At 47.0% G+C, this 14,627-nt stretch overlaps 1 protein-coding gene across 1 annotated transcript in view; it reads left to right on the forward strand.

Annotated features, from left to right (window-relative positions):
• Positions 1-14,627, forward strand: part of SLIT1 (slit guidance ligand 1) — a 174,788-nt gene that overhangs the window by 134,625 nt on the left and 25,536 nt on the right. The window contains exons 22-25 of the mRNA XM_027528881.1: positions 318-386; positions 3,455-3,526; positions 5,409-5,480; positions 6,310-6,381. Coding sequence (XP_027384682.1) covers positions 318-386; positions 3,455-3,526; positions 5,409-5,480; positions 6,310-6,381 — 285 coding nt within the window. The remainder of the gene's footprint in view (positions 1-317; positions 387-3,454; positions 3,527-5,408; positions 5,481-6,309; positions 6,382-14,627) is intronic.

Raw genomic sequence — 14,627 nt, forward strand, 5'->3', positions numbered from 1 at the left:
AAGGGCAGAGGGTCCTGGATTGAGCCTGTGGTGCCCACTGACAGGGAGGATGCTGAGGGGCCAGGCAGGGGCTCAGGAAGGAAGCCATAGGAGGCTTCACGTGTCTGTGGCTTTTACCAGGTTTTTTGGTGGCACCTTCCCAAATGGCCTAATGTCTGTATTTTCTCCTCCAGTTAATGATTCAGGGCCAATCGTGTAGTCCATAGGTAGGAAAGGACATGGGTAAGAAGGCTCTGGCTTCAGCGGAAGGTTCTTGCAGTGCTGGACTCTGCTTGAGGCTGAGGTGGCTGCACTAACTGCGGTCTTCTCTCCTGTAGCTACCTGGATGGGAACCAGTTCACGCTGGTTCCAGCACAGCTGTCCACCTTCAAGTACCTGCAGCTTGTGTGAGTATCCTGGCCCATCTCAGAGGACAGGAGGGCCGTTGCAATCTAGCTATCATTGCTCCATCTTTCCTGGAATTCCCTACAGACCCCACTCTGGTTCACCCATTTTTTCTTTTTCTTTTTTTTTTAGTTGAAGTATAGTTTATGTATTCTTGACTTTCCTTGTGGCTCAGCTGGTAAAGAACCCACCTGCAATGTGGGAGACCTGGGTTTGATCTCCCAAACCTGGGTTGGGAAGATCCCCTGGAGAAGGGAAAGCCTACCCACTCCAGTATTCTGGCCTGGAGAATTCCAGGGACTCTATAGGCCGTGGGGTCGCAAAGAGTCGAACACCACTGAGTGACTTTCACTTCACTTCACATAGTTTATGTACAATAGTAAATGTTACCGGAGAAGGCAATGGCACCCCACTCCAGTACTCTTGCCTGGAAAATCCCATGGATGGAAGAGCCTGGAAGGCTGCAGTCCATGGGGTCGCGAAGAGTCGGACACGACTGAGAGACTTCCCTTTCACTTTTCACTTTCTTGCATTGGAGAAGGAAATGGCAACCCACTCCAGTGTTCTTGCCTGGAGAATCCCAGGGATGGGGGAGCCTGGTGGGCTGCCGCCTATGGGGTCACACAGAGTCAGACACGACTGAAGTGACTTAGTAGTAGTAGTAGTATATGTTACAGGTGTACAATATAGTGATTCACAATTTTTAAAGGATATACTCTATTTATAGTTATTATAAATATTGGCTATGTTCCCTGTCTGGTACTGATCCGTTTTTTAATTTCACTGCATCCTGTTGGGAACATCTGTGCATAGAACTGTTTTGCCACCTAGTGGCCATTCTTGGGAATTGCATTGTTCCTGGCTGGGGTTGGACTGGGTCTGCTTCTGCCCACACCATCCCCGAAGTGCCCCTGGAGGCTGATAATTACTATTAATGAGGGTTATCCTTGCAAAGGTAGGAGCCAGAGCAGAAGTAGAGAGTTATGGAAAACTTCTTGATCCAACCTTGGCTTCCAAACCAAATATGAGATACGGCAGCCTCAAATACGCATCTGTAACTTTTTCTTTAGGCTAACATCTACTATTCTGTTATTTCCACCTTTGACCTTTCTACTTCATGAAAATGTACAAAGTAAGCCTCAGAATAAGGTTAGCTCCTCTTAGCCTTCCAGCTTAATTAACAGCTCACTTCAATTGTCTTTGTCTGCCCATTGGCCAGATTCTGTCAAAAAGGAGCCCAGAGACTGTTTCATCTTAAGTGCCTTGGAGCACTGCTACTCTAAGTGTGGTCTGTGGGTCAATGGCAGCTTGAGAACTATTTGTAATGTGCTGCAACTAGATAAAGGACTTGCATCGGAATTTTTATCAACACAGTTCCTTCCTTCATTGGGGAAGTATTGCTGTGGAAAAAATGTTAGCTAATCTAAGTTGCGTGTTTAACATCATGTTGTTCTTAGTCGCGTCCAACTCTTTATGACCCCATGAACTGTGGCCCACCAGGCTTCTCTGTCCTTGGGGATTCTCCAGGCAAGAATACTGGAGTGGATTGCCATGCCCTCCTCCAGGGAATCTTCCCAACCCAGAGGTCGAACCCAGGTCTCCCACATCGCAAGTCAATTCTTTACCATGTGAGCCACCAGGGAAGCCCATAGGTGATTGCATTTTGGCACAGGTCCCTTGTTTGGGGACATTCAGTTCAAGTTCACATTGAGTAGCACTGGCTTAACAGAATTTTGACACTCCCGTTTTTCTGTCTTTGCTAATGACCTAGCCATTGTGTTTTGAGTGATTGTTCCATTGGCCAGGTGAAGATGGTAGGTAGAGTGCTTTGTGGCTGACAACGGAGAAGGCAGTGGCACCCCACTCCAGTGCTCTTGCCTGGAAAATCCCATGGACGGAGGATCCTGGTGGGCTGCAGTCCATGGGGTCGCTAAGAGTCGGACACAACTAAGCAACTTCACTTTCACTTTTCACTTTCATGTATTGGAGAAGGAAATGGCAACCCACTCCAGTGTTCTTGCCTGGAGAATCCCAGGGATGGGGGAGCCTGGTGGGCTGCCGTCTATGGGGTCGCACAGAGTCGGACACGACTGAAGTGACTTAGCAGCACAGCAGCAGCAGTGGCTGACAAAGAGAGAGAGAGCACTTTTTGGTCTAATTTGAGGCAGCTTCACTAGTGATGTGGATATGCTTGAAGAGGAAGGGAGTGAGAGGGGACTGATGTCAAGGCAGTTAGTACTATGAAACTGCCTGTCAGGTCTGAAATACCAGCCCCTCCTTATCACGGGGAAAGAGAGGTCTGGCTGGGACCACAGAGGAGGACACCGTCTGCGCCGGATGCGGGGCGGGTGGGAATCCAGGAGCATCCGGGAGGGCTGAAGGACTAAAGGAAGAGGAAGAGCAAGAACAGGGCTTAGTGATGACCATCCCTTAGGGGTGGGTGAGAAAGAAGTGCAGCTGAGTGGTAAGGGGGAGTGTGTGAAGACTGGAGTCGGAGGAGAGATTTGAGAAGAGGGTCAGCACTGCAGGGTCACTCTGAGAGTACATTTAGTGACCAGGGCCTTAGGGGCCAATGGACGAGGGTCTGACTCTGGCTGAACCTCCTCCCAGCTGTGTGACCCTGGGTGGGTCACCTCATCACCCCGAGACCCTGCCCCTTCTTTTGTAGAATGGGTTCACTACCTCTCCCACAGGATTATAGGGAAGGGGAGTGAATGAACCCACGTAAGATGCCAGTGAGAGAGAAAGGAAGAGAGCCCCTCACACCTGGCAGTTGAGAGACCCGGATGCCCTTGGTGGGAGTATTTCCATGGTGGGCAGGGGCGATGCCAGGGTGCAGGATGAGGAAATAGAAACCTGGAACCCTGGGGACAGAGAGGGAGTTCAGGGATCAGAGCTGGGGAGCTGTAACTGGTTGTGAACCAAATGCCTCTTCCATCAGCTCCCACCTGCCAGTGGTCAGAGCCACTTGCCCACCTGGCTGGGGGATGGCTGTGGCCAGAGTGGGGAAGGGGAGGAATCCTTTCTTTCTAAATGATGATACTTTTTTTTTTTCTTCTGTCTTTTCCAGGGACCTGAGTAACAACAAGATCAGTTCCTTAAGCAATTCGTCCTTTACCAACATGAGCCAGCTGACCACTCTGTGAGTCCCGCCGGGAGGAGGGAGGGCTCATGGTTACTGGGACTCTCCCCAAGCCTCGGTCATGAGCAGGTGTCCCCACATAGCCTCCTCAGCCTCCAGGGAGGGTGCCAGGGCCTGCCAGCCAAAAAGACTTTTCAGAAACATTCTTTTTATTGTGAAATGCAGCATATATATGGAAAACTGCGAAAAACATAAACATATAGTTTAACAAACAGTCATAAAACTAGCACATGTATAAATACCTAAGGCAAAAACTAGAACACAGCTAGCACCCCAAGAATTCCCCTGTGCCTTCCTGAGGCAGTCCCTACTCAGACTTGTACAATGATCTCTTCCTTGGTCTTTATATTGCCATCTACATATGTATTTCTACACAGTGAAGTTTAATTTTGCCCATTTTTGAGCCTTATATAAATTGAATCATATAGGATATATAGTCTTTTATGTCTGTCTTCTTTTATTTTCCATTGTGTCTGTGTGAAGCTGTGGTCTCTTCATTTTCATTGCTATACAGTATTCCTTTGTAGGAATATGCCACATTTTGCTCATCCATTCTACTATTGATGGATATTTGGGTTGTTTCCAGTTTGGACTGTTGTGAATGGTGACTCTGAACATTTTGGTGCCTATGTTCTAAGATATTTTAATGATTGCTTTACTTATATTCCAAGCAATTGGTTGGAAAGTAGTAATAAGCATCGCTTATATTTGCCTGCTTAAGAATTGTATTTTGTTCACCTTCCCAACACCTCATTTTACAGATGATGTGCCAAGAACTTAAGAACTTTCCCTTAGGTCCTACTGTGGTCAAATAGCAGAGCCAGTATCCCAAAAGACAGGTTCCTGACCCAGGCAGGCCCCCAGGAACAAAATGTGGGCCTGAGGCCATGGAACACTGCACTTTCCTGCCCTGGGTTCCCACTTCAAAGTCTTCATGAGCCTATTGACTGAAAGAAAAATACATAACATAAAAGTTGAGTTAAGCCTGGAGACAGCCTCTCAGATAGGTCTGAGGAACTGCTCTGAAGAGGTAAGGGAGGAGCCAGGATACAGAGGAACATTTTTATGAGAAAAACATGTAGTCACACATCAAAAGGTTACTGCTAATCACAAAGAACATATCTCAGGTGAATGACTTTAGTGCTCTTCTGCCTATGCGAGGATGCAAGAGTCTGGGGTCATTTGAATTTTTTTCCTTAGATTTGCATGTTAACTCTCTAAAGGCCAGTATATTCAATGCACAGAATATTTTCTTTCTCCTTTCTGAATTCCCCGCAGGGTGCACCGTCAGTAATGGCTTGATCCTTGTGGAACTGGATTAGCAGGCAATTTTTTTTCTTTATGAGCCTGTGTGTGAAGCTGCCATGGCCTGTGGCAGTGACTCTCAACCAGGGGCAGCTCTGCCCACCAGGGAGCACTTGGGAATAGTTGAGAACTTCTGGCTGTCACAGCTGGCGGAGGGCAGGGGGAACCCCTGGCATTTCATCGTCAGAGGCCAGAGATGCTGCTCAGCACCCCTACAGCACACACAGGGCAGCCCCCCTCCCACCCAACAAGGAATGGTCAACAGTGCTGAGGCTGAGAAATCCTGGGCTAGGCGATCCTGGCAGCTGTAAGGAGGAATAACCCTTTCCTGTGATAAAAATGTCTCATTTCTCTTGTTATTATTTTAAAAATAGCTCTAGTGAAGTATTATTAATATCTAATAGTGTATCCTTAAAGTGTAAAAGTTGACACATTTTGATTTATGTTCATGCCCATGGAATCATCACCACAGTCAAGATGGTGGCCATCTGCGTCAGCACCAGAAGTGCACCCCTTAATAACTCTTCCCCCTTCCTCCCTCCCTTTCCCCCACCCTCCTCTCTCTTCCTTCCCCCAGGATCCTCAGCTACAACTCCCTGCAGTGTATCCCTCCTCTGGCCTTCCAGGGGCTTCGCTCCCTGCGCCTGCTGTGAGTCTTCCCGTTCTCCATTCCTCCGGGGAACTCTGCCCCACGAGGGGCCTCCTCATCCCCTGGTGGACAGGAATGTCCCCACGTCCCTCTTCACCCCGCTGCTGGGCAGGAAGGTCCCCGTGTCCAGGGCCCCAGCAGGGCCAACTGTGCCCAAAGTGGAAGGCCAGTCCTCTCTCATTTGGGTCCCTAACGGAGGCCCAGGAATACATGGGAAACTTTGGGGAATGCTCATCCAAAGTTGCAGAGACAGTAGGGGCTTAGTCTTCTGTCTCAGAGAATCCAGCAACCAGGGGCTACTGCCGGCCCTAAGTTGTGTTTGGCATATACGTGTAGGGGCAAGTTCCTAGGCATTCAAGATAAGGTAGCCCCTCGCTGGCATGTGAGTCTCCTGTCAAACGGTGAATGTTGAACCTGCTCTAAAGAGTTCCCACTGCGAGGTGTGGCCTGTGCTCACAGCACGCCTCTGGAGTATCCTTGCCCCAAGTCCTCTGGCAGCCACCTGGGGCAGGGGGGCATTCTATACCCTCAACTAGGGTCTCACTAGTAGCTTCCCTACCGGGAAGAAGGCTCCCTGGCTGAGTTAGGGAGGGTGCGTGTCCATTTGTCCTGTGAACAGGCATGGTGCGTGGGTTAGTTGTGATAGCACAAGCGGGGTCTGTGATAGTCACAGAGTCTGTGCTAGCCTCTCCTTGCCTGTGGCCATCCTAGCAGGATCTCTCACTCAGGGACCCTCTCCCTCAAACACGCCCCTCTCAGCAGAGAGCGTATCTCCATCAGTTCCTGAGTCTGCCTCAGTCTGAGTCCTGACGGCCTCTTCTCTCTTCAGGTCCCTGCATGGCAATGACATCTCCACCCTCCAAGAGGGCATCTTTGCAGACGTGACTTCCCTGTCTCACCTGTAAGTAACTCTGACCCAGTCTCCTCAGCACCTCTTTGTATTTAAATGGAACTTGGATTCCAAGAAAGATGTCGCCTCTTGAGATTATTACTTTTAATTTAGCTCGTGAGCTTCAAATGCTTCCTGTTTCAGACTCTTACACATTCAGATGGGATTGAGAACAGTTCCTCACGAGCAATAATAAAAGCAGTCATGACCTTGTGTTGACTGCTGAACACGGCACCTCCATCAGCTAATGCAACCCCCCAGCACTCCTACAACACAGCTACCATTATTCCCATCTTCCACATGAGGAGGCAGGTCCAGAAATTTGACACGCTCACCCAGCGTTGCGTAGGGCAACAGTAGGGGCTGAGTCTTCAGTCTCAAAGCCTGTTCTCTGAAGCACAATGCCAGTATTGTGCCTCTGACTTCACATGGTAGGTGAGAAGCTCTGGAAATTTAGTACCCCCAAGGAGTGTAATTGGTATAACTGGATGAAATGAAATGTAATGTAAATGAAATGTAAATGAAAGTGAAAGTTGCTCAGTCGTGTCCGACTCTTTGTGACCCCATGGACTATACAGTCCACGGAATTCTCCAGCCCAGAATACTGGAGTGGGTAGCTGTTCTCTACTCCAGGGATCTTCCCAACTGAGGGATCGAACCCAGGTCTCCCGCATTGCAGGTGGATCCAACTGAGCAACTTTCACTTTCATTGGATGCAGAAGGGCTTCTAAAACCATTTAGCTGGCAACACCAAGAGCATTCTTAAAAAGCAGTATGCTCAGTTCCTCAGAAGGCTGAATGTAGGACCATATAACCCAGCAATTCTACTCCTAAGTATGAATCCCAAAGAACTGAAAGCAAAGACTCAAACAGATACCTGTACACCCTGTTTAGCATTATTCACACAATAACTATACAGCAGAAACAACCCAAGTATCCACAGATGGATGAATGGATAAAAAAATATGGTACAGTGGGATATTATTCAGCCATAAAAAGGAATGAAGTTCTGACACGTGAGCAGACCTTTAAAATATGTGAAATAGCTAAGACATAAAAGGACAAATATTGTGTGATTCCACTGAAATGAGGGACCCAGACTAGTTAAATTTGTAGCTACAGAATGAAGAATGGCGGTTGCCAGGAGCTAGGAGGAAGAGGAAAAGGCAATTTGTGTTTAATGGGTAAAGAGTTTCTGTTCAAGGTGATAAAAAGGTTTTGGAACCAGATAGTGGTGCTGTGTACTCAGTCGTGTCCGACTCTTTGCGATCCCACGGACCGTAGCCCACCGGGCTCCCCTGTCCATGAATTCCTCCCTGTCCATGAAATCCCCCTGTCCATGAAATCCCCCTGTCCATGAAATCCCCCCTGTCCATGAAATCCCCCCTGTCCATGAAATCTTCCCTGTCCATGAAATCCCCCCTGTCCATGAAATCCCCCTGTCCATGAAATCCCCCCTGTCCATGAAATCCCCCCTGTCCATGAAATCCCCCCTGTCCATGAAATCTTCCCTGTCCATGAAATCCCCCTGTCCATGAAATCCCCCCTGTCCATGAAATCCCCCCTGTCCATGAAATCCCCCCTGTCCATGAAATCTTCCCTGTCCATGAAATCCCCCCTGTCCATGAAATCCCCCCTGTCCATGAAATCGTCCCTGTTTATGAAATCCCCCTGTCCATGAAATCTTCCCTGTCCATGAAATCCCCCCTGTCCATGAAATTCCCCCTGTCCATGAAATCGTCCCTGTTCATGAAATCCCCCTGTCCATGAATTACTGAAGTGGGTTGCCATTTCCTTCTCCAGATAGTGGTGATGGTTACACAATATTGTGAGTGTAATTGACGCCACTGAGATGTACACTTAAAATGGTCAAAATGGCAAATTTTATGTGATAGGTATTTTACTGTAATTTAAAAATGAGGGCGTATAAAAGCAGTGGGCCATGAATTACGATTAATTAGGGTCATCCTAATTCTGAAGGTGGGGCCAGGCACAGAGCAAATGCGTCCTTTCCTATCCTCTCATCTATAGGTCGAGATCATGTTCAGCCAGACGGATGCAGCTGGGACCCTGGGCATCACCACATGCTCATGCTCTCTGCCTCACAGCCACGCAGCCAGGGCCCAAGTAGGCAGGCAAATCCAGATCAGAGAGCTTTTTGGGGTCCCCAGCATCTCTGCTTAAAGTTCATTCACTCAACAACCTCCCTGGATTTTCTCAGCTCTAAGACTCATCATTTCCACATTTCAGTCTCTGAGATCAGAGTGTATCTTACAGATGATCTGTGGGTACTTAGTGAACACCCAGGACTGATCTCCTTTAGGATGGACTGGTTGGATCTCCTTGCAGTCCAGGGGACTCTCAAGAGTCTTCTCCAACACCACAGTTCAAAAGCATCAATTCTTCGGCACTCAGCTTTCTTCACAGTCCAACTCTCACATCCATACATGACCACTGGAAAAACCATAGCCTTGACTAGACAGACCTTTGTTGGGAAAGTAATATCTCTGCTTTTGAATATACTGTCTAGGTTGGTCATAACTTTCCTGCCAAGGAGTAAGCGTCTTTTAATTTCATGGCTGCAATCACCATCTGCGGTGATTTTGGAGCCCCCAGAAATAAAGTCTGACACTGTTTCCACTGTTTCCACTGTTTCCCCATCTATTTCCCATGAAGTGATGGCACCAGATGCCATGATCTTAGTTTTCTGAATGTCGAGCTTTAAGCCAACTTTTTCACTCTCCTCTTTCACTTTCATCAAGAGGCTGTTTAGTTCCTCTTCACTTTCTGCCGTAAGGGTGGTGTCATCTGCATATCTGAGGTTATTGATTTTTCTGCCGGCAATCTTGATTCCAGCTTGTGCTTCTTCCAGCCCAGTGTTTCTCATGATGCATATAAGTCAAATAAGCAGGGTGACAATATACAGCCTTGACGTACTCCTTTTCCTATTTGGAACCAGTCTGTTGTTCCATGTCCAGTTCTAACTGTTGCTTCCTGACCTGCATATAGGTTTCTCAAGAGGCAGGTCAGGTGGTCTGGTACTCCCAGCTCTTTCAGAATTTTCCACAATTTATTGGGATCCATACAGTCAAAGGCTTTGGCATAGTCAATAAAGCAGAAATAGATGTTTTTCTGGAACTCTCTTGCTTTTTGCATGATCCAGCGGATGTTGGCAATTTGATCTCTGGTTCCTCTGCCTTTTCTAAAACCAGCTTGAACATCTGGAAGTTCACGGTTCACGTACTGCTGAAGCCTGGCTGGGAGAATTTGGGGCATTACTTTACTAGCGTGTGAGATGAGTGCAATTGTGCAGTAGTTTGAGCATTCTTTGAGACTGCCTTTCTTTGGGACCGGAATGAAAACTGACCTTTTCCAGTCCTGTGGCCACTGCTGAGTTTTCCAAATTTGCTGGCATATTGAGTGCAGCACTTTCACAGCATCATCTTTTAGGATTTGAAATAGCTCAACTGGAATTCCATCACCTCCACTAGCTTTGTTTGTAGTGATGCTTTCTAAGGCCCACTTGACTTCACATTCCAGGATGTCTGGCTCTAGGTGAGTGATCACACCATCGTGATTATCTGGGTCATGAAGATCTTTTTTGTACAGTTCTGTGTATTCTTGCCACTTCTTCTTAATATCTTCTGCTTCTGTTAGGTCCATACCATTTCTGTCCTTTATCGAGCCCATCTTTGCATGAAATGTTCCCGTGGTATCTCTACTTTTCTTGAAGAGATCTCTGGTCTTTCCCATTCTGTTGTTTTCCTCTATTTCTTTGCATTGATTGCTGAGGAAGGCTTTCTTATCTCTCCTTGCTATTCTTTGGAACTCTGCATTCAGATGCTTATATCCTTCCTTTTCTCCTTTGCTTTTCTTCTTTTCACAGCTATTTGTAAGCCCTCCCCAGACAGCCATTTTGCTTTTTTGCATTTCTTTTTCCATGGGGATGGTCTTGATCCCTGTCTGCTGTACAATGTCATGAACCTCCGCCCATAGTTCATCAGGCACTCTGTCTATCAGATCTAGTCCCTTGAATCTATTTCTCACTTCCACTGTATAATCATAAGGGATTGATTTAGGTCATACCTGAATGGTCTAGTGGTTTTCCCTACTTTCTTCAATTTAAGTCTGAATTTGGCAATAAGAAGTTCATGATCTGAGCCACAGTCAGCTCCCGGTCTTGTTTTTGCTGACTGTGTAGAGCTTCTCCATCTTTGGCTGCAAAGAATATAATCAATCTGATTTCGGTGTTGACCATCTGGTGATGTCCATGTGTAGAGTCTTCTCTTGTGTTGTTGGAAGAGGGTGTTTGCTATGACCAGTGTGTTCTCTTGGAAAAACTCTATTAGTCTTTGCCCTGCTTCATTCTGTCCTCCAAAGCCAAATTTGCCTGTTACTCCTGGGTGTTCATTGGAAGGACTGATGCTGAAGCTGAAACTCCAATACTTTGGCCACCTCATGTGAAGAGTTGACTCACTGGAAAAGACCCTGATGCTGGGAGGGATTGGGGGCAGGAGGAGAAGAGGACGACAGAGGATGAGATAGCTGGATGGCATCACCGACTTGATGGACATGAGTTTGAGTGAACTCCGGGAGTTGGTGATGGACAGGGAGGCCTGGCGTGCTGTGATTCATGGGGTCTCAAAGAGTCGGACACGACTGAGTGACCAAACTGAACTGAACTGAATATGGTAACATTTCTCTACTTTTCCCATAGCAGGCATCTAACAATCTTAGACTTGAGGAAATAAAATAGTAATAAGTGCCACTCATTGTTAGTTTGGTTGGGACAAGGACTTTACTTCCACATGGGAAGTAGCTCTTGTGCCATGAGCCAGCTTCATAAATAAGACAGGGGCTGCCTTGAATCCACACTGAAGATTCTAGGACTTGGTGGGCAGAGTGCAGTGATTAATTAGTGATGTCTGCCATGGGAGTGGAATGGGTAAGAGGTTCTGTCCTCTGTGGCAGGGTTTATTATATCCATTTTATAGTCCCAGGTTCAGTCAAACAGATTCCCTAGGTCATAAAGCTAGGGAATGACAGAGACAGGATTTGAACGTAGGTGTGTCTGATTCCAAAGCTCTTTATTTATTCTTTATTGCCTCAATAAATATGTCCCGAGGAACCACAGTGAGTCAAATGCTGAAGAATTTACTAACAAAGGTTGCTGCCTTCTGTGACCATCTGGGATATTACAAAACAAATTCAAAGAAAGCAGTGACTAACTCTGGGCAAGTCAGATGACCTTCAGAGAGGAGGTGCTACCTTTACTGCCTTTGAAAAGACACTAGGAATTTGCCTTTTGGAGGCAAATTTGGAGAAGATAGGGAAGGACATTCTAGGAAGAGGGAATAGCTTGTGCAAAGGCATGGAGGCAAGAAAGTGAATGAAATATTCAGGGAGGCTATACTGTCCAGTGTGCTTCCCAGGTGGCTCAGTGGGGGTGAAGAATCCACCTGCAGTGTAGGAGATGCAGGTTCAGTTATTGGGTTGGGAAGATCCCCTGGAGGAGGGCATGGCAACCCACTCCAGTATTGTTGCCTGGAGAATCCCATGGACAGAGGAGCCTGGTGAGCTACAGTCCATAGAATCACCAAGAATCAGACATGACTGAATGAACACACACACACACGCTTACTGTGTGTGTAATATGTGGATATAGGGAGTTGTGTTAGGTAAGAAATTTGGGGTAGGAAGACAGGAGTGTAGAAACGGACACTGCCATTCTGTTGTAAAAGGTCTCTATGCTGAGGAGTTTGAGTTTTGTTCTGTAGATAGAAGCGAATCAAGGAAGAATTAAGTTGTGAAAACTCCTGGAAAGCCATGGTGACATATGGAAGCTGGATGGGATGGGAAGAATCAGGAGGGAGCCTGGCTGGAGACAGTGGCTCTGGACGAAGACCAGGCAGGGGTCGTGTTGTTCATTGTTCTTGATGACTGCCACTCACAGGGCCTTGATTGTATCTAAGTTTAGCAATTTTTGGTTGTGAGCTCATTGTTTGCTGATGTTAGGAATTCTGAGGGCCTACATAGGTAATGCTTCTCTCTAGAGAGTTCACGTGTGTGTCTTTGATGGGCCAGGCCTGCTGCTGCTCTGGGCCCCTGCTGCTGTCCTCTCCCTTGCTTACCCCTGGGCTGTGCTGACCGTCTGCTCCAGCTCTCCCCCTGGCCAGGAAAGGCCTTTTCAAGCATCTGGCCCACCTCTTCCGCCTTCGTGTGTGTTGTCTGCTTGCGTGTGTGCGTCCTAAGTCACTTCAATCAAGTCCGACTCTGTGTGACTCTATGGACTGTAACCTGCCGAGCTCCTCTGTCCATGGGATTTTCCAGGCAAGAATAGTGGAGCGGGTTGCCATGCTGTCCTCCAAGGGATCTTCCGACCCAGGGATCAAACTGTATCTCTTGTCTCCTGCTTTGGCAGGCTGGTTCTTTACTGCTAGCATCACCTGGGAAGCCCATCTCTTTTGCTTGGGCTTTACCTCTCCTCCTTCACTGTGAAAACTGAATCATGCCCAAGGATGTTCTGATCTTGCCCTCAGCTCAAAATCTAGAGGCTTTGCTTTTCCAAAGGGAAATAAACAACATTTTTTTCCCTCTTTAAAGGTTATTTATTTTAATTGGAGGGTAATTACTTTACAATACTGTGATGGGTTTTGCATTCATCAATATGAATCGGCTGTAGGTGTACATACGTCCCCTCTCTCCTGTTGAAAAAGAACATTCAGACATTGTAACATATTTGTGGGTAGAGAAAGAACAAAATGTGTATTTTGCAATGATATATCAAATTCTCAATTCCATTTTCAACTGAAATTTACTGATTCAAACAATCTTTGAGAGAATAGCATTGAAACATCAGTTCAGTTCAGTTCATTCGCTCAGTCGTGTCCGATTCTTTGCAACCCCATGGATTGTAGCACACCAGGCCTCCCTATCCATCATTGACTCCAGGAGTTTACCCAAACTCCTGTCCATTGAATCGGTGATGCCATCCAACCATCTCATCCTTTGTCATCCCCTCCTCCTCCCACCTTCAATCTTTCCCAGCATCAGGGTCTTTTCAGATGAGTCAGCTCTTCGCATGAGGTGGCCAAAGTATTGGAGTTTCAGCTTCAGCATCAGTCCTTCCAATGAACACCTGGGACTGATTTCCTTTAGGATGGACTGGTTGGATCTCCTTGCAGTCCAAGGGACTCTCAAAACTCTTCTCCAACACCACAGTTCAAAAGCATCAATTCTTCAGTGCTCGGCTTTCTTTAGAGTTCAACTCTCACATCCATACATGACCTCTGGAAAAACCATAGCCTTGACTAGATGGACCTTTCTTTATTGGCAAAGTAATGTCTCTGCTTTGTAATACATACACATGACCATATGTAAAATAGATAGCCAGTGGGAGTTTGATATATGATGCAAGACACCCAATGCCAGTGCTTTGTGACAACTGGAGGGATGGGGTGAGGAGGGAGGTGGAAGGGGGATTCAAGAGGAAGACAACATATGTTTTGTGTGAACAAAGACCTGAAGCTGCAAAGCCAGATTTTGAGCCCATGCCTATCTATAAATTCAGACGTTGAGAAAACAGTGATATCAGGCTAGAAGCCAGATCCAGATCTAACTTGTTAGAAAAAAAACACAAAACAGTAAGTAGAGCTCAGTGGAATTGGTAGAGCTCAGTGGAAGTGGTAATTGCAGAACAGGGTGTTAGCACTACCAATTAGATATGTTTGTTGGTTGCCCTATTTCTCCCTAAAATAGCATCTATGTGGAAGAAATTTTCCATTATTATGAAGCAACCTTGTCAGTACATTCTTCCCTCTATACCCAGGGTTTCAAATGGGACTCGGCAGCAGCCTGAGAAGTGTACGTATGTTTGTGTTCAGGTGTGTGCCCATCTAATGCTAGTGGAATATGTGTGCATGTGCACACATGTAGCTGTTATTTCTTCTGCATGAGAAGCTGCAAGTGAGCAAGTACAAGGGGTCAAGGAATGGGAAACAGATAGCACAGACTCACTGCATTCTTTCTGGGCTTCACAAAGACCACAGGCCGTGTGAAGGGAAGGAGGTGCCCATGGGTCTGTCCCAAGTCAGGGTTTGCCCAAGAGTTAGCATCCAGTGTTCCTGGCTCCCAGAGGTGCCCTCTGTTCTTAGTGTGACTCTGACCTGGGCCTCTCCTCTTCACTGGCAACACACAAGGCGGGTGGGTGGGCTGAGGGTGTGTGGGGGTGAGGTCCACCTAGTTAACCCCCTTGAACT

This window comes from Bos indicus x Bos taurus, chromosome 26 (assembly GCF_003369695.1).
Source record: "Bos indicus x Bos taurus breed Angus x Brahman F1 hybrid chromosome 26, Bos_hybrid_MaternalHap_v2.0, whole genome shotgun sequence".
In the NCBI taxonomy this organism is placed as follows: domain Eukaryota; kingdom Metazoa; phylum Chordata; class Mammalia; order Artiodactyla; family Bovidae; genus Bos; species Bos indicus x Bos taurus.